The 20,800-nt window shown below is 47.0% G+C and overlaps 1 protein-coding gene across 1 annotated transcript in view; it reads right to left on the reverse strand.

Annotated features, from left to right (window-relative positions):
- The window catches only part of LOC147722776 (cytosolic non-specific dipeptidase-like), a 207,628-nt gene that overhangs the window by 140,127 nt on the left and 46,701 nt on the right, over positions 1–20,800 (reverse strand). Inside the window, exon 2 of the mRNA XM_086965239.1 lies at positions 6,122–6,226. Within this exon, the coding sequence (XP_086821365.1) occupies positions 6,122–6,226 (105 nt within the window). The remainder of the gene's footprint in view (positions 1–6,121; positions 6,227–20,800) is intronic.

Genomic DNA, 20,800 nt, shown 5'->3' on the forward strand with positions numbered 1-20,800 from the left:
CTCAGTGCGGTGCCTACAGGACACCAGGGTGATCATGACTGATAGGTCACAGCTCCCGTAGCTGGTCTACCACCTGGGATCCAAATTCACCGGATGCACAGGGGTCAGACTCCCTCTGCACCCCCTTCCAGAGTTCTGCACCCTCCCAACTGGAGTGGTACCCCTAGAAGACAAACCGTCCAGGACACTGGCTACAGTCGCCCTGCCATCCAGGACAGGCAAACACCTGAACCTGGCTCCCCAACCTAGGGACGGACCCTTTGGTCAGATGCCTGGTGCACCAGGACTTCACAAGTTGAAAATAAAGTCTAAGGCTTTCTCTTCTCCTTCAGCAGCAAGGCAACCACTGCAGGCCAATCCTCCAGGTCAGGGTCAGTACTCCTCCATACAGCTTACCCTGTTCCTTCTCTTCAGGCAGAAGTTTCTTCTTGTAACTTCAGAACACTACTTACAGTTGCCCTTACGTCCAGATCCGGAACCACTGGCTACTGGCTCTGCACTGAGGGACCTACCCTTTGGTCAGATGCCTGGCCGACCAGGACTTCCTTGAGGGTGACACATAACTAATGTGTCATGTAACATGTCTGCCTGTCACTCAGGACAGAAGTGGCATCACCAGGGTCACTCCCCGGCGACACAGCTCTTCTGGCTGGCCCCTGACCCACTGGTTCTTCCACTGGGGAGCCTATCCCCCTCGCACCCCTCCATGTGCACTTCTGCACCCTCCCAACAGGAGCGGTACTGCTTGACACCAGAACTACTGGAACCCTGCTTACAGATGTTCCACGTTCTCTAGACACCTGGAGATCCTCCTCAAATGACCTATTAGTACAGCCTAGACCCCTGACCTGATATTTCCCTTAAGAAACAATCCAGGGCCTGAGACTGGGTTTCGGGCACCTGGAGACACACAGTCCCATCCACTCCTTCCCCTCTGAGACAGGATGTGAGCCCTAACACCGGGTCCTAGCTGGGCTACTCTGAACCTCTTCCACCACGCTGGGCTGGAAGACACCTCAGCCACTCCTTTTGGAATCACTTCCACCCCTATGTCTCTTTCTTCACAGAACCTTACCAACTCCAACATACTGTATCTAAACAGACCACAGGCATCAAAAGCAGGCTACATTTTGGCAGACGTTCTTGAGAAAAGTTTAACACAAGGAACCTAGGTGTCTGAGCTAAAACAGGAGTACACAATTCACAAAGTATTCAGCAAGCACCCTATCTCAGGGAACTTACACCACACGTATTCAGCAAGCTCCCTATCCAAGAGAACTCACACTCACGTGTCCAGTGTAACACACCATTCATCCACACACAACCCCCCCAAGACCGGTGAGACAGTAGCTACCGCCCCTCATTTCTCAACCTGACCACCACGTGACACAGGTACCATTACTCCGGGAACGGGACGGGGAACACATGCACTGGACACACTTTCGCTGCCACCACTGGATCCTACCCTTACTGGTGAACCCAGAAAACTCACACTGCACTTAGGGGATAATCTACCCTCCCGAGCAAGGGACACCTAACTCACAGTGCACAAGAAACACATTTTCAAAGAAATTACATTTAGAACAAACTTAAAAACAATAATCCCTTTCCATGTGACTATCTAAAATGCAGAGTTTTGAAGTGCAGCCAGTTGTAGCTGTGGTACTGCGCAAACACAAGTCCTTTTCCCACCGCTGATCACCAATGTTAGAAATGGGGATTTCCGGTTGGCTAAGGCTTGCGCCAAAGCCAGGCAGAAACCACTGTTCTACGTCAGGGCAAGGAAGTCATCCGCCAAGATAACCCCTGCTTACCCTCTTGGTAGCTATGGCACGAGCAGTCAGGCTTATCTCAGAGGTGATGTGTAAAGCGTTTGCGCGTGCACCCAGCAACAACACCCAAGGCCCACCACAAAGGAAACTCCACACAAGGTTATATATAAAAATAGCCTATGTATTATACCAAACACATTAGATAATAAACACACACTTTACACTGTGCCACTGGCATGGGCAGAATTTACAGGGGATTATATACACGGGACAGGGCTACATGGACCACTGTCAGGAATAAGCACTTTTAGAACAAGCACTTGGTAGAAATAGCCCTTTGTAGAAATAACGCTTAGCACATAGCACACATAATAACTGTGGCACCAAACAGCAAATGTAGCACACAACCAGTAATCACTGGTAAAAGGTAAGTACACACTACGCAACTCTAACCACCTTAGGCAAATATCACACAGGGAACCATGAACTCGCTAGCAGAACCTATATTAGGGAAAACAACCTCCTAAGCATAAAAATACATTTAGGGGTATAGGTATAAAAGCATTGCATATAATATAACAATCACATTAGGCAGGTAATCACAATTGCGCAAAGATTACATGGGGCAAAAACATGTTCCCCACGCAAGGGCCCAGCACATACCCTGTCCCCCAGGCCAACTTGGCCTCTCAGGGGCTGAAACGCCCTGTATCCAGCAAAGTCAGGGCAGGCTGCGTAGGCAGCCAAGGGAGATGCGCAAGGGGCCTACACGTGGCAGCTGCCCACTAAGTGCTGGGCAGCTGGGAATCTCTTCTTGGCTTCTAAATTACAATGGTGCCCAAAACAACGTGGGAGCCTCGTGGGCTAGAGAGAGGAAATGCCCCCTGGAGCCTCGTGGGCTCTGAACAATTAGCTGTGCCCTCAGATCACGCTAGAGCCTCTTGGGCTCTAATTGGCCAAAAAAATACTGTCACCACTGTGGGGGCAGCCAGCTGCCAGCCGGGCCGCTCTGCCTACAGAAATGCCCGGAATCCTCGGAGTCCCCCCTCTGGGGACTCGAAATACCAAAATGCCCCCTGGAGCCCCTTGTGGGCTCGGAAGAAATGCCCGGAATCGTTGGAGTCCCCTCTCTGGGGACTCGGAAGGACAATGGCCCCTGGAGCCCTCGTGGGCTCTAAATACAAACTGCCCCCAGGACGTTGGAGCCATGGGGCTCTGAACAACAATGCGGGAGAACAACAGGGGAGTGGCCCGCTGCCATCCGGGGCCGCTCTACCACTGACTGTGGACCCACCGAGATTCCTGCACTCACCGGCAGCTCAGGGAGGTGGCGTCTCCGCAGGGCTTCTCTGCTCCTCTTCAAGGGCGGCCCGCGGGGCTCTCTGTCTCTGGGGCTCCCTCCTCTGCATTTGAGCCCCGCAACACTGGAGCTGTGTTGCTGGTGGCCTCGGGGCTCTCCCTCACTCCTGGGAACCCCGGGCCACGGGAGGCCATGACTCGGCCGGTTTTGCTTCCTTCTTCCCGGTGGCGGCAGGCGGGCCTTCCTGGAAGGAAGTGGAAGTCCCGCCCCGCCCCGCCCCAGGCGCCCGACCGCCTGACTTCCTGTTTGCCGCAGCGGCGGTGCCATCACTGTTTCGGGGGCCATAACGAGGGGTGGGCACCCTCGAAGCATAAAATAAAAGTAGAAATGGCGTGGGCACCCATTAAGGCTCCTATAAATGGCAAAAAGGCTAAGTGGGCCCTTGCGCCAAAAATGAGCCAAGGGGGGATCCCCACACCGGGGAATCCCTCGGGGAAAAGGGCAACATTGCGCTGCCAATATTAATTGCAGCAAGGAGGGGTAGGCTCCCTCAATGACAGTATTTTAAAAATAAAGCGCTTCCAGGCTGCCAGAGCTGCTTGGAAGAAAGGTACAGCCTAAAAGGGGTCCAGCCACAAAGTCCTCATAGGTGAGAGGGCAGGAGGGTCCCAGGGAGAAGTCCTCCAGCAATCCAGGGGCTGGGCAGGGCCCAGTGTGGCAAGCCTTCCCCTGGGCCCCAGCAGCAGCACGCCCCTGGTAGATTCAAGTCAGGAAACCAGAATATTTAACATAAGGTCACAGCCTCTTTTTATACACCAAATCCCTTTGTCTCTAGGGTGCAGGGTGGGGGAAAACCAGACACAGCTGATTCTGGAGCACTTTGTTTTGCTCAGCACCTCTCCCTATTCACAGGACAAGCTAGGGTCATCAGTCGCACCACAGGGGGCGAAGCCAGCATTGTGGAGGGAAAGCCCAGCCCTATTCAGGTCCCAATTAAAGCCCATCCCTGCCATCAACATGCAGATCTCCCCATTCACCACCGGGGCAGACCCATCCTGACTTCTGGAGCCAGGAACACCAGCCAGCTCCATCCAATCACAAGCCAGACAGTCAATTCACATTTACTGCACAGGCAGGCCAACTTCTAGAAGTGTCACTTCCACACTAGACACATTAAAGCCGCACACATCATTGTGCAGCATTTAATCACACGAGTCTGCACATACCAATCTCGACCCTGCACTCCCCACGCATCAGGAACTACCATGGACACACATATCCCCCATGCATTCCTATGGGAGGGCAGACCACTCTCACACACGCACTCTCAGAGCGCACACACTTTACACTGTGCCACAGTGCTAAAGTGGGCAAAGACCAGAAATCACTATACTTATCGCAGAGTTCAATACAAAAAGTTCAGGGGTGAACCTGCCAGAAGGGCCAAGTCCAACAAGGACGTAATCTCTGAATAGGCTAGCCATTTAAACAGGTGGATGCAAGTGGCTCAAAAGAGGGGTCAACCACACAGTACCTTCACCCTCTGAAAGTCCACCATGCTCCATCTCAGCTTCAGAGGGGCCTGCTCACATTTTGCGGAAGGTTGAACACTCAAGTATTCATTGCCACCTACAGCATACCAACACCATTGTGCTCCAAAGAAATGCAACCCGAGTCGGTAAACGAGGTGGCTCTCTCCACCCTTTCTTCTCTCTTGATGTGCTCTGAAGCAGGTGTGAGATTGTGCAAGTGCACAATAAAAACAAACAAATTAGGGTCAGGGAGGCTGGGTAGTCTTTGGGATCACAACCTAACCACAATCTTCTTCAGATGAGGAGGCAGGTCCAGTGCCCAGAGCAAAACATTTTCAAAGTGCATTTGGAACCCCACCAGAGCTTACAGAAATTGGATTGGAATGCTACCATACCCTTGTATGATGTATTTTCAAATCAGTTTTCCTTCGGCATTGGATGTGCATTTCTCTTCGTGAGGTATTAAGCAGTGGGATTGATGAAACACCATAACAGGCAACAGCTTGACAAAGGCAAAGACGTACGTTTTTCAAATGAGCAGCAATGATCACAAAACACTGGTTCCAAGAGACTTTCGAGCAATGTAATGACTGCAAAGTTTGGAAGGAAATAAAAGTACAACTGTAAACTGAATTGTGAGGTCGAAGATGTACAACCAACAGATAGCACAAAGGATACTTTTAGCTCCATCCCTACCGAAGTTGAATCCATTTGATACTCAGTGGATTTCCTTTGAAGGGTTTAGAATATATAGTCTCCACCCAGTGGTATGTTTGGGTATTGTCATTTTTATAATCAATCACAATATTTGTCCTGAAGAAGGCTGCCTTGAAGTGAACACAGGGCTGCAATGGCATTGTGGCTTAATACGATGCCATAATCTGATTGTTTTGAAAGTGTTGCAGCCCTTGCCAATGACTAAAGAATTTGTTTATAGGTGTGTTAAGAAGGATCTCCATGAGGATGTAAGCATAGATGCTGAATTCTGAAACATGGAGATTTCATAACACAGTGGCTCATTCTAAATTGTTTATATTGAATTGTTCAGAAATGTAAAAATAACACTTTGTAGATGGTTTTAGTATTAAATATTTTTTATTGGGCAGAAAATAATCACACTGCATCTCATGGTTTTAAAGGGTTATCTCTGTTCTTTAATTGCCTGCCATGAATCCATGTACATGTACAAATTATTTCTTGGAGAAAGCTCTTACTGGAATAAGAAAAGCAGTATCTGAAACTCTACATTTTCAATACCAAAGAAGTTGATAAAGAGGAGGGTGGATTGAAATATTTCTTGGATATTGATCTCCAATTTCAGCACATAGGTTCACTCTTGATTATATGAGCAACCTTAGTCAATGACACCGGAAAAATATTCTACGAGGTTCCTTCATGAATGGTGACTACTACACCCCTGTTTTAAGCCTTGGTGTGGTTGCTCAGGTGAGGGAGATAGACATTTCGGAGGCAGTTTTTTTTTCCGAATCATAATTGAACAGCGACAGAAGCCTTACCTGCACAAATGTTTCTTGATGGGCGTCGATGTACGAAAAAGCCTTGTCAACTTGCGATGCATTTGCCAGAAGCATTAAAAAAGCCAGACAGAATATTGATGACGTCTGTGAAAAAGAAAAACAAAACTCATAAAAATGTAAATCCTCTGACTGAATGCAATTGTCAACAGCATGAAAGGTGTTTTAAAATAGTAAAATTGTAATTTACAATTTATTTCACTACATGATCCTTGGGGGATATATAAGGGTGAACTTGACTCATATGGGTAGATGGAAAAGGGTGCTGGGTTACTGGTCCAAAGTTGACCAACGTCATTGTTAGCTTTTGTCAGGCCACTCACAATGATACCACAATTTTGGTAAATGTGCCACCAAAACTGGTAACCATGGTATTACCACAAAATCTGGAATTGAATGGTGAATAATATTTTCCATACTTAAAGATACCGAGTTGGCGCAAGCAAGGGTTTACTGTATGGATAAATAATGTCATGGTTTACAATATTGAGGTTAGTGTGGTATAACACCACCAATAATCAGAAATAAGTACTTGCACAGTTCTTATGTTGTTTGGTATAAAATGCATGTTACTTCCAATGAAACATATGCTCTGGTTGAAACAATGGCTGAAATAAGTGTGTAATTCTAGAAGACCAATGGTCCCCTCAGGAACTTAATGCGTTGGCAGTAGCTTTCATGTTAGATTTTAAAAATATTTATTTAAATAACCATCTGGAACCTGCTGGGTTGAAAAAGTTACAAAACTGCAGACATGGCTTCCAAAACCTTTTAGTACTGCACCTGTTATTCTAAGATATTTACTTTGAGTGCCACACCGAAGCATGTGTGAGTGTGTGTCTGAATGCCTGTAGGCCCTTATTGGCCTACCTAAGTGTTATTTATATCAGCAAACAGTGGACTTTCGCTCTGAAATGCGTGGTCCTGAGTAGATATTGTCTATATAAGGGCAGATAATCCACATGTGAAGATGTGCTTGGTGTCCTTAAGAGCTACCAGTCTTAAAGAAATGAATTTTTCAATCAAAATGCCCTGTGAATGAAACATTCATGCATTGAGAGCAATGGCAAAGTTGTAAGTTTTGCAATGACCATCCCCCATTTACTACACTTCTCATTTTCACAATTAGTGTTATAAGTTTGGGAAAGTGCAACCAAAACTCAATTTTAAAGGGTGGAGGGGGGATGAGGGAAGGGAGATGTTGTGGTGGAGAGTCTCTTTAATTTCTGTTTCAAAACGTAAACTGTGAAGTGTCCAGTTAAATAAAAAAAGCATTTGAAATGGTCTTTGCATGGAGAATACTGTAGGGCTTTGTCACTATGCAAAAGTCGTAGAGGTCAGCAATGCAAAATACAGATGTAAGTCTACCTATCAGGCATTTACAACTTTGGGGCTCATTACGATGTCGGTGTTAGTTGACTCTGACCGACATCGTCGCAGAATTGGAACAAACTGAACTCCGGTCGGCGGTTCCGACCGCATTATCATGATGCAACTGTACATTTCTCTATGGGAACTTGTGCAGTGGTTGGAAACCGGCCGCAGCATAAGCTCACTTAGAGAAATACGTTTGTGTACATCCCTGCACCTTGTGCCAAGCACCTCATATTGCCTGCCACACAGTGCCCCCAAGTACCACAATCATAGGCTGCGGAGGCAAGGGGCTCCTGCAGGGGGCCCCAAAATGCAATTTCCGAGAGCCTATCCATGTTGGAAAGGCCAACATGGAAAGGCTGTCTGAAACTGACATCGTAATCCCAACGGCAGGAACGCCATCCATAAAGGTTTACGCTGTGGTTCTGACTAACTGACGGGCTGCTTGAGCCCATTAGAAGCCAGTCAGTCAGGCTGACCAGTTTACACTCTAACCAACTTCATTGTAGTAGGGTGGTTGGACTGTAAACCTTAGATGTCAGTTGGAAAAGGGCGGAGGCTTGCCGCCATCATCAAAATAGGGGCAAAAGAAACAATTGATGAACGGAATGCTGGACAATGCAAACATTCACCCCCAGTAACAAGGATCTGGGCTAAATCCATCATTCTTTTGCTCACCACACCACCCCAGTTTGGACCCAGCCAGATGCAAATCAGTCTTGACCCTGTTCCTTCTGGGACCAGTCCAGCATGAACTGCCAAGCCAGGTCCTCCCTGGACCGGAAACAAGCATCCTTTGACCAGTTTCGGGGCATCACCCTTCATCAGCCAGGCAAGCTTGAATCCAGTGCTGTAGTGAGCACGGGACCCACGTCTGGGCATACCCTTCCGACTTAGGGCGACATATGCAAAGGAAACAATTGATGGACGGAATGCTGGACAATACAAACATTCACCCCCAGTCAAAAGGATCTAGGTTAAATCCATCATTCTTTTGCTCACCCCACCACCCCAGTTTGGACCCAGCCAATTGAAAATCAGTCTTGACCCTGTTCCTTGTGGAAACAGTCCAGCCTTAACTGCCAAGCCAGGTCCTCCCTTGACCGGAAACAAGAATCCTGGGACCTGTTTGATGACATCGCCCTGCATCAGCCAGGGTAGCTTAAATCCAGTGGAGTAGTGAGCAAGGGACCCACATCTGGGCATACCCTTCCCACTTAGGGCGACATATGCAAAGAAAACAGTTGATGGACGGAATGCTGGACAATGCAAACATTCACCCCCAGTCACAAGGATCTGGGTTAAATCCATCATTTTTTTGCTCACCACACCACCCCAGTGTGGACCCAGCCATATGCAAATCAGTCATGATCCTGTTCCTTGGGCAAACAGTCCAGCCTGAACTGCCAAGCCAGGTCCTCCCTGGACCGGAAACAGCATCCTGGTACCGGTTTCAGGGCATCACCCTTCATCAGGCAGGTTAGCTTGAATCCAGTGGTGTAGTGAGCACGGGACCCACGTCTGGGCATACCCTGCCCACTTAGGGCAACATATGCAAAAGAAACAATTGATGGACGGAATGGTGGACAATGCAAACATTCACCCCCCAGTCACAAGGATCTGGGTTAAATCCATCATTATTTTACTCACCACACCACCCCAGTTTGAACCCGGCCATATGCAAATCAGTCTTGATCCTGTTCTTTTTGGGAACCGCCCAGCCTTAACTGCCAAGCCAGATCCTCCCTGGACCGGGAACAGCATCCTGGTACCGGTTTCAGGGCATCACCCTCCATCAGACAGGCTACCTTGAATCCAGTGCTGTAGTGAGCACGGGACCCACGTCTGGGCATATCCTACCCACTTAGGGCGACATGAATGAATAAATTAATGAATTTAAATGAATGAATTTAAGTTTCTTTAACGCGTAGCTACCCTGAGGCCTCCTAGTGGTTCTGGACCAGGCGGCAGAGGACCACACCACGTTAAAGCGTAAACTTGAAGAGATGGGTTTTAAGAAGCTTGCAAAAGGCAAGCAAGTTTGATTCCCTACAGAGGGTAGGGGGGAGAGAATTCCAAAGGTTCGAAGCATTCAGGGAAAAGGAGCGTCCTCCCCATCTAGTTCTTTGAATTTTCCTTGGAGTGGCTAGGAAAGCAGAACTAGATCGGAAATTCCTAGAGGGTTGATAGGGGGTCACCAGAGAATGGATAATAGCTGGGCCAGATTTCCAAATGGCTCTGGGAGCCAGGCACAAGGCCTTGAACTGTATCCTCACCCGAACTGGGAGCCAGTGGAGGTTCCTTAATGCCGGTTTCTCTGATTGTTTCCGAGGGATCTGAAGAAGTTGGCGAGCCGCACAATTCTGGATCACTTGCAATTTCTGAATTGTGGATTGGGGGGCTCCCAGATACAGTGCATTCCCAAAATCCAGGTGGGAGAGTATGAGATCTTGCACCATAATCCTTCTCGCCTGGAAAGGGAGCAGGGGAAGGATCTTTCGTAGCATTCTGATCAGGCCAAAACAAGTAGCAGAAAGCTTAGTGGGCTGATGATTAACACAAAGGGAGTTATCAAGCCACATGCCCAAGCTCTTGATCTGCTGATTTGGAGCTGGGGCAGGGCAGAGACAGGTCAGCCATATAGGAGCCAAAGTAGGTGAAGGAAAGTTGCCTAAAAACATTGATTCAGTCTTGTCCCCATTTAGCTTATGATGTGAAAGTTCCATCAATTCTGCTACTGCCTCCAGGCAAAGACCTAGGGTGCAAGATGACCTCTCAGGTGGTTTAATGCCACAATCAGTTGAGTGTCAGCTGCGTAGGTAATGATCTTTATACCGAATGGATGGACTATCTCTGCCAGGGGAGCCATATAGGTGTTAAAAAGTGTGGGGCTCAAAGATGAACCTTGGGGAACCCCACAGCTAAGAGGCCACCGGTTTGATGTGGCAATTCCCTTGAAGACTTGAAAAAAGCGGTCACTAAGAAAGGACTGGAACCAGGTATGTGCCATACCTGTCACTCCTAAATTTCTTAGTCGCTCAAGCAGGGTGTTATGATCAACAGTGACAAAAGCGGCACTGAGATCTAAAAGAATAATTGCTGCTGAGCCGCCCTGGTCCAGTAATCTCCTTGCCTCCTCTGTTACTGCTAAGAGGGCTGTCTCCGTCACGAGCTGAGGACGGAATCAGAGAGTCATGAAGCAGGTTGTTGGATTCCAAGTACTGCACACGCGTAGTGTTTATGTGTTTCTCAATCAACTTGCTCAGCCATGGAAGGAGATAGATTGGTCGATAATTGGCTATATTGAAATGTTCTAGATTGGGGTTTTTCAAAAGGGCTCTGACCTGAGCACACTTCCAGGCCGGAGGTACCTAGCCAGAAGTGATAGAAAATTTCAGAATATCCAAAATTGCCGGAAGAATGGCACTGATGACTAGAGAGAGATGCTGAGGGGGGAGGGGGCAGGATCAGAGGGGGAGCCCGAAGTTACCCTGGAAATATACGAGTCTAAGGAGTCAGCGTCTAACAGAGGAAATTCTCCTAGAGAGCACTGAGGTTTAGGGTTCAGGCTTCTCGTACTGATGACCGTAGGCTCAGTCTGAGAGGAAGGGAAAGGCAGACATATCAATTGAATTTTTTGGTGGAAGTATTCTGCCAGATTATTACAGCGATTTGGAGCTCCCTCAGTGGTAGGAGGTATTTGCGGCATGGTGGAGAGCGATATACAAAAGAAACAATTGATGGACGGAATGCTGGCCAATGCAAACATTCACCCCAAGTCACAAGGATTTGAGTTAAATCCATCATTCTTTTGATCACCACACCACCCCAGTTTGGGCCCAGCCATATGCAAATCAGTCTTGACCCTGTTCCTTGTGAGAACTTTCCAGCCCAAACTGCCAAGCCAGGTCCTTCCTGGAACCGGTTTCAGGGCATCAGTCTTCTCCAGCCAGGCTAGCTTAAATCCGGTGGTGTAGTGAGCACAGGACCAACGTCTGGGCATACCCTTTCCAATAAGGGGAACATATGCAAAGAAACAATTGATGGACCTTATGCCAGACAAAGCAAAAAATTCACCCCCACTCACAAGGATCTGGGTTACATCCTTTATTTTTTTACTCACCACACCACCCCAGTTTGGACCCAGCCAAATGCAAATCAGTCTTGACCCTGTTCCTTGTTTGAGCAGTCCAGCCCGAGCTGCCAAGCAAGGTTCTCCCTGGACAAGCATCCTGGGACCAATAATCAATTGTTTCTTTTGCATATGTCACCCTTAGTGGGAAGGGTATGCCCAGACGTGATTCCCAAGCTCTCTACACCACTGGATTCAAGCTAGCCTGGCTAATGAAGGATGTCCGGAGCTAAGGGTAGGACAAAAGCCAGTCGGCTGCCTACACTTCTCTCAGAGCAACGACGTACTTCGCCTCCCCAGTCAGCCTTAGGCTTCGTATCTAGGGGTCTACAGTACTTCCCAGGACAAGTCAACTAGGGTACTCCCTACCGCATCTGGTAATTAGCTCAAATAATCACAATACCAGACGGTAGGGCACCATTCACACTTAGTTATTCCGGTCCTGAAGAAGTGTCAACTGACCAATTAGGGGCAATCGAGGCACAAAACTTGTTGACCAACTACACCTTTAGGAACATTACATTCACATAAGGGCACCCTCACCACTTTTAATCAGGCTTGAACAACCTGAACTATTAAACTTGACCCCAGTAGGACTGCTCCAGACCTATTTTACTCCACTTTCCTGTGCACTATCCAGCCTTCACACCTGCATGCACCCAACGGCTTCTTTAAAAAGATCTCCGATAAAGAGCCCGGTTTATGGGAACCCATCAGGCATTGCAGCGCCGGCCTGACGAGAAGCAAAAGCCCTATGATGAAGCATGACTTCTTCCGGGGTGTGTGAGGGCATCACAAAGAAAGACCTCCCTGTCCCCCAGCCAGGAACTGCAAACCCTTTTAAAACACTGTCTTTTCAAGAGCTAGTGTGCAGGACCTCACAATTTGTGTCCCATTCCCTCCTTTGTTGAAAATGATGAAGGATGATGCCGACGATGAAACCGGTCCCAAGATGTTTGTTTACGGTCCAGGGAGGACCTGGCTTGGCTGTTCAGTCTGGACTGTTCCCATTGGGCACAGGGTCAAGACTGATTTGCTTATGGCTGGGTTCAAACAGGAATGGCATGATTAGCAAAAAAGAGATGGATTTATGCCCAGATCTCTGTACTGGGGTGAATATATGACATTGTTCTGCATTCTGTCCATCAATTGTTGTTTTTGCAGACATCAAAATAGGGCCCTTTGTGTGTGACTCAGTCCATGTTTGTTTGTGTCGTTTGTGTGTCTTTAGGTGTGAGTGTGCTTGTGTATGGGAGAGTCTGTGTGCGTGAGCATTAAGGAAGCATTCATCGATATAGATTTCAGTTTCTAAATGACTTCCATCCACAGTGTGTCTGCATTGTAGTGTTGGAGATCATAGTAGCATTTTCACCCTAATCAGTATTTAACAGAGACGTTTAGCCTGTAAACCAACGGTAAACACTATTCCTTCAACAAACTGCTGCTCGTTGGTAACTTGGTATCATGATTTTCAGCAGAGATTTGACAATCTAACCCAGAAGGAGTTTTAAACAGGCATTTACAATGCAACGGTCTCGCCTTTGCAAAAGTTAGAGCTATTGGCATTGTAAATGACAACATTTTTATTTATGTGTTGGTTTTGAAAACAGATAAATAAATGGCATTTACAATGCCAATAGCTTAATCTCTCGTAAATGGGAGACCTACTGCCTTTGTCAGTGCTTGTTATATGTATCCCTGCTTTTCTGTGCAGCCACACTATCCAAATTTGTGAGGCCTAAAGCGCTCACCTGTCTCTGACTTCTCTTTCAAGGGTTTTCTGCAAGACAGAAACGTTAGTTTAAAAGAGGTTAAACGTGGACCTAACCTGTTCTTTATTAGACAAGCTACTTGATCCCAATGATCTATAAAGAAATATTTTCAAAAACATAGTCTACACATGTCTTAATCCTGAGCGATGGGGGACACCTTCCTTATATTAAGTGATAATGGTACTACCAAGTGACTTTAATTTAAATATGTGTTTTTAACTCACCCGGGTAGTTTAAACGAGGAGTTAATACAATTTTAAACTGAAATAGGTGTGTCTGAAAGCCTGCTGGGTGAAGACTGCGCTAAATAAAGCAACGAATAAATAAAGACACACCAGAAGTGTCTTAATAAACCTCATGTTTACCTCCAAGACCCTAACTCACTTAAGCAAGAAAAAGGTTCCAGAACGCGACTAACACTCGACGCTACAATGCTGGAAGTACGGACAGGCAGGGGCGTGAAGAGGAGCATGATTAAAGTTTACAGGACACGTGACGAGAAAAAAGGTCTCAGAAAGTCGGCGTGAAATTGAGTTTCACTGCGGGAGCCCCTGGGGGACACCCCGCCGTGTGTGTGCACACACAGGGCAGCTCAGACGCGGGGAAGCGCACGACTTGTAAAGCTTTAGGCTGCAGGCAGAGCCGGTGAGGAGGCGGGCGTAGGCGGGCCTGCGTTCTGGACTGGACGGTCGCCGCAGGAGGCGGGCGGCGAGGGCTGCCCAGAACACAGCTGGGAGATTCCGAAGCAAACTAGCTTCAAGCGGCCAGAGCTTCCCTCTGGCGGCAGCAGCAGCGGGCATTGTGCTAGAGCCCCCCAAGAGCTGCCCGCCGCCATGGACTACCTGCTGCAGGTGAAGCTGGGCTGCCTCGTCGGACTGCTCTTCCTGATCTTGTTCTTTCGGCTCGTCCCGTCCAGGGTCCCGTTCCTGTGCGACTCTGTGGGCACAGATGAGGTGCATGGATGGGGGGCAGCATGGGAGGGGTGGGGCAGGAGTGAAAAGGATGCACATGGGCAAGGAGAGCGGCCGGCTGCACAGGGGACAGGCAGGGAGGCTTAGGGGTGGGGGAGGGCAGGGGGCACCAGGGAATTGGAGGAGTGGGAGGAGGAGGTCTCAAGGTAGAGGAGGGGGCAGGGCTTTAGGATAAGAATTAAGGACCGGGTCGGACTGGGACTGAAAATTAACATGGGTTAAAAAAAAAAAGATCAGATGATGGCTATAAAAAGTGACCCATGTTTGCATAGTGGGGAGGTTTTGAGCTTGCAAGACACACTGTATAACTGTTTTACAACATTTGGAAAAATGCCTGGGTTTGAGTTTTTTTTTGTAATTTTATATAGCGCAAACTCGACCCAAAGTTGTTATAGCGCTTTACACGAGGCCAGCTACATTACACACGGACACATTCATCATTATTTTAGGCACTGGAAGATTAACTGATTTGTCCAGAATCTCTGGATGTTGAGCTGATGCCGAGATTATATTGAGTCCTCAGTTCCAAAGTCAGCAGCGCTAGGCAATGTTTGCAGTAATATCGGGGAATTCAGAAGTAACACACGCTCGCCATTTGTCTCTAAGCCTCGTCCTTTTCAGATTGGGGGGCGTGTTTTTGACTTTCTTTCTAGGATGTAAACAACGTCAAAAACACGCCCCCCAGTCTGAAAAGGGCGGGGCTTACAGACAAATGGTTCTTCTTTGTATCAAAGCCCCGTCCTTTTCAGACTGGGGGGCGGGTTTTGGACTGTTGGTTACAGCCTAGAAAGAATGTTTAAAACACACCCCCCAATCCGAAAAGGACGGGGCTTAGATCCAAAGATGAACGTCACTGGGACCTCTTCTCCAATGGTTGGCCACCATTTAGGAGGCCAGCCAATGGAGAAGATGGCCGAGGTTAACCTCCCTACTCAAAGTCATTAAATCTCGCAAGCTCGAGTGCGCATGTGCGCACCCAACGCCACACGAGACCTAAAAAACGTCATAACTTAATCAAAGAATACATAAATAATTCTGACTTAAAATGTGATAAATGATCTCTTTGTAGTGTTCTCCTGAACTTTCTCCTGTTGTGATTTGTTTGTTGAGCAAACCTCTCTATGAAAGTGATATATTTTACCTGCACAATTTGTTGTTTTTAATCGCTGAGAGCACTTTTGATCGACGACAGCGTCGCAACGGAAACCGCTTGTAAAATTGGTTATTTGTACAACACATTGGGGGCATAACATTGTGAGAAGCTAAATTGTGTTTTTGCTCACCTGTACACTCCCGGCTACCACCGGTTAGCGGTCTAGCTTGATCGGCGCGAGGTCCCGCCCACCACACTTGAAAAGTGAGTGCGCAGAGCGGACCCGCCGAGACATTACGAAAAACTGAATCAGGAAAGGAAGGAGGCGCTGCTAAGCCTCAGTGAAATATTTTAAAACTGCACCGAAATATTTTACCTGCACAATTTGTTGTTTTTAATCGCTGAGAGCACTTTTGATCGACGACAGCGTCGCAATGGAAACCGCTTGTAAAATTGGTTATTTGTACAATACATTGGGGGCATAACATTGTGAGAAGCTAAATTGTGTTTCTGCTCGCCTGTACACTCCCGGCTACCACCGGTTAGCGGTCTAGCTTGATCGGCGCGAGGTCCCGCCCACCACACTTGAAAAGTGAGTGCGCGGAGCGGACCCGCCGAGACATTACGAAAAACTGAATCAGGAAAGGAAGGAGGCGCTGCTAAGCCTCAGTGAAATATTTTAAAACTGCACCGAAATATTTTACCTGCACAATTTGTTGTTTTTAATCGCTGAGAGCACTTTTGATCGACGACAGCGTCGCAACGGAAACCGCTTGTAAAATTGGTTATTTGTACAATACATTGGTAGCATAACATTGTGAGAAGCTAAATTGTGTTTTTGCTCGCCTGTACACTCCCGGCTACCACCGGTTAGCGGTCTAGCTTGATCGGCGCGAGGTCCCGCCCACCACACTTCAAAAGTGAGTGCGCAGAGCGGACACGCGCAGCGGCGCGCGTGCGGCGCGTCTAAGTCGCGTCAAAGTCTAGGCCTGTCCTCGCCTGTCACCGCCTGAGAACCGACGCACGACGCCACTTTCGTCCGTCTCCCAGGTGCTATAGCCAATACCATAAAATGATAACCTATTCGAGGGACCAGCTATTAGCTTTAAATACCAGCCCCCCGAAACCTCCCCAAACAACCACACCCCCTGTCCTAACTTGCATTTATGGCAACGTACGCTCCCTCCCAAAGCACGCCATACAAATCTGGGCAGTGCTCGATCAAGAAGCTCCTGATCTGTTCTTTATGACAGAGACATGGATTCAAGACCATTCCACCCCAGATATAGCCACAGCCTTACCTGAGGGTTATAAGATCATCAGACTGGACAGAAAATCCAAAAGAGGTGGTGGAACTGCCATCATATTTAAAGAGCACATAAAAATCACTATCATAGAGACTCACCTGGCGCCCTGGGGAGAATTTTTACTTTTTTCCTTGATACTCAATAACAATGAATACTGGAAGGGTGCCTTGGTCTATAGACCTCCCACCACTAAAGCTAATTTCGTCTCCCAAATGCTAGACATTCTTACACCCCACGTCCTTGCATGCAAAAATTTCTTGCTATTAGGGGACATAAATTACCACATAGAATGTCAAACCGATCACCATACCGTTGAGTTGAGCAACAGTATACATGCATTAGACCTAAAAATACTAGAGACAGGCCCAACGCACATTGCAGGACACTGCCTCGATATCATCTGCTCTAACTCGCAACAATTATCCATCAATAACCTCACCCCAGTACTATGGACCGATCATTCACTTATAAACTTCTCTATCAAGTTAAATTCACAGACCCCAGACCCCCTAAACAATTGAACTTAACCAGATCATGGGCAAAAATACAGATAGACCCTTTTCAGAGGCATTTCATTCCCCCCCCTGCCATCCAATCGGTAAATCAGATGGCAGTGGAACTAGACAAAGCCATTGTAAAAGCCCTCGATATAATAGCTCCCAAGCGTCCAACCAAATGCCCCATAAAAAGCAGTCCCTGGTTCACCCCGGAATTGAAGAGATTAAAAGTAGCTACTAGGGCTTTAGAAAGGCGTTGGAGAAAAACCAAAAACTCTGAAGACAAAGCCAAATACAAAACCTCACACCATGAATATATGGCGAACATATCAACAGCAAAAAAAAACTATCTTGCTGACAAAATAAATCAAGCAGGGTGCTGCCAAAAAACACTATATAAAATAGTGAAAGACTTTACGAACCCCTTACCTTGCCAAGCAAACGCACTGGAATCCCAGGAATGGGCAAACCAGCTATCCATATATTTTAAGGACAAAATAAATAATATATATATGACCTTCCCTAATTCCACCCCCAATACAGATGCTCCACACCCCCTGTACCCCTCACACATGGAGAACCCGACACCCACCATGCAACTACTAGAATTCAACCCTTTTACTATAGACATGGTAACAAAGAATTTAGGAAAGATCAAATCAGGATCCCCAAATGACGCAGCATCATCACAAATTCTAGCCAAAATAGGACCAGCTATAGTGACGGAACTCACCACTATCTTTAACTCCTCTCTCGCACAAAGTACATTCCCAAGCAGCAGGAAGGAAGCAACGATCAGGCCCATTATCAAAAAAACCAATGCTGACCACACAGCTCCTTCAAATTATCGCCCAATAGCCCTCCTTCCCCTGTTTGGCAAAATGATGGAGGCAACTATAAACTCCCAACTAATGAAACACCTAGAAGACAACAAGATACTGGACGCCACCCAATCAGGCTTCAGAGCCCACCATAGTACGGAAACAGCTCTACTAGAAATAGTAGATAACATCCGCCTTGCCATTGATTCAAAGAAATCAGCAATCCTGATTCTGTTGGACCTCTCTGCAGCGTTCGACACCATCTCCCACACAGTACTAATAGAGCGACTGGTGGGGGTTGGTGTCGGGGGAAAGGCGCTGGGCTGGCTACAAAGCTACCTGGCAGACAGGAAATCTAGAGTTAAAACCGGTCCCTTCCTGTCTGATACTACTGATAACAACATCGGCGTCCCCCAGGGCTCAATTCTGAGCCCAACGTTATTCAACATTTATATGTCCCCCTAGCCAAAATAATCAGGGATCATGGCTTCCAAACAGTCTCATACGCTGACGATACACAGATCCTGGCCCCGACTCAGGAGACACCAAAATCAGATTTCGATCCTGCATGGTGGCCATCAAAAAATGGATGACTGAGAATTATCTGATGCTCAATGCAGAAAAGTCCGAAATAATGCTGTTCGGAAAGGCACACCAATTATGGGAACAAGACTGGTGGCCCTCTGAACTTGGTCAATGCCCCTCCCCTAAAGGTACAGTCCGAAACCTAGGAATCATAATGGATGACCAACTCACAATGCAACCACACATTAATAAAGTGGTACACACCTGTATAGGCCTTATGAGAAGCCTTAGAAAAATATTCAAATGGCTTCCTTTAACCAGCAGAAGACCACTGATCCAAGGCTTAATAACTAGCCGGTTGGATTATGGCAATGCATTGTTTGCAGACATAAATGCTTCTAATATAGCTAAACTACAGACCATTCAGAACAGCGCGGCCAGACTTGCATTGGACCTTCCACCAAGAACCCCATCTGCCCCCTGCCTGAATCAACTACACTGGTTACCAGTTAACAGACGCATAAAGTTCAAGGTCTGCTGCCTAGTCCACAAATCTTTAAACGGACAAGGACCAGCATATATCAGAGACAAACTGCACCGACATAGCCCAACGAGAAATCTTCGCTCCTCTAACCAATTACTACTAAAGACGCCCAGAGTCCGCACAGTGAGGAACGGGGACAGATGCTTCTCAAACATTGGTACTTCATTCTGGAACTCACTTCCCCTAGATCTGAGAGCAGAACCCGATCTGATTATCTTCCGTAAGAATCTAAAAACTCTGCTCTTCAAACCTTAGTCATCCACCTCCTATACATACTGGTTCTGTTTTATCTATCTGTCAGCGCTATGAGACCTAATGGGTGAGCTATGGCGATACAAAAACAAATACAAATACAAAATACAAAAATATTCTTCTTCACTGGCAACATACAGGAAAGAGAGAGAGTGGAGAGAGAGAGATGGAAACAGAGATGACCGAGCGAGGAGGAAGGGAGCCGGGCTGGAGTGAACATTTTTTGCCAGGTCTTCTTTAGGTTCCCAGTCGAGTCTTGATTCTATCTGGGTGACGTTTCACTAAACGATGTCTAGGACAAGAGTGCTGGGCTTTGGTCCACCTTTGAGCAACGTCTTTGTTAAGAGTTTGTCAGGCCACTCACAATTATACCACACTTTTGGTGATTGTGCTACCACAACTGGTAACCATAGTATTACCACACAATTTGGAATTAAATAGAGATTGACTTTTTTCATACAAAATATGCAGAGTTGGCACAAGCATAGGTTTACTGTAAGGATGCCATGCTTCCCAACATTGAGGTTAGTGTGGTGCAAACACCAGAAATAAACAGAAATACATAACTGCACAGTTTTTATCTTGTTTACTTTAAAAGGCATGTTGCTTTCAAAGGAACATATGCACTGGTTGAAACAATCACTGTTGTCCAATTTGTATGTTAGGCTAATATTCTATCTACAATATTCTGGTGCTGAAAACTCCCAATATCACACATTTGTCCAAGTGATTCGGATTTTTTATCTGCACCATCAGATGGGTTCTTTTATAAAGTATTCATGCGTTCAAATAAGCAACACTGTTCCAACCTAGTGTGACAGCGTTGGCACATTTGACAAGATTCTCCATCACACCGAATGGGATGATGCATGTGAGATCTATCACAATTCCACATCTGTTCCTGCACACTCTCTGCCACCAGGTCCTTTCCACCTTCTCATTCTCAATCAGAACCCACGATAATTGGAACAGCTGGTGTGATTTCATTAGTTGTGGTTGATAAAGAGCTGCAAACGTGTGATGCCAAGCTAAGGTTTATAAACCAGTTAAATACAGATGGTCTGGTGTTTTAAGCCTGAAGGGGCTGGATTTCCCCCTCTCCTCATACACTCTGCTCCTCCCCTACAGAATATACATGTCCATCATAGAGCTGACACAACAACACAACTATTCAGCTTGCATCTCTAGAGTCTTCCTCAGGAGACTTTGGTATCTTACGATAATCATCTCCACAGACCTTCCTGTAATCCGGCTGCTTTTCTATGCTTGTGACTTTTTTCTCTTGCATTACTTCTCATTTCTTCCTATAACCTACCAACTCCATACTCTTCGCTCTGATAGTGCAATGGCCCCCAGCTTTCACCATTCTATAT

This window comes from Lissotriton vulgaris, chromosome 4_1, assembly GCF_964263255.1.
Source record: "Lissotriton vulgaris chromosome 4_1, aLisVul1.2, whole genome shotgun sequence".
Taxonomy (NCBI): Eukaryota; Metazoa; Chordata; class Amphibia; order Caudata; family Salamandridae; genus Lissotriton; species Lissotriton vulgaris.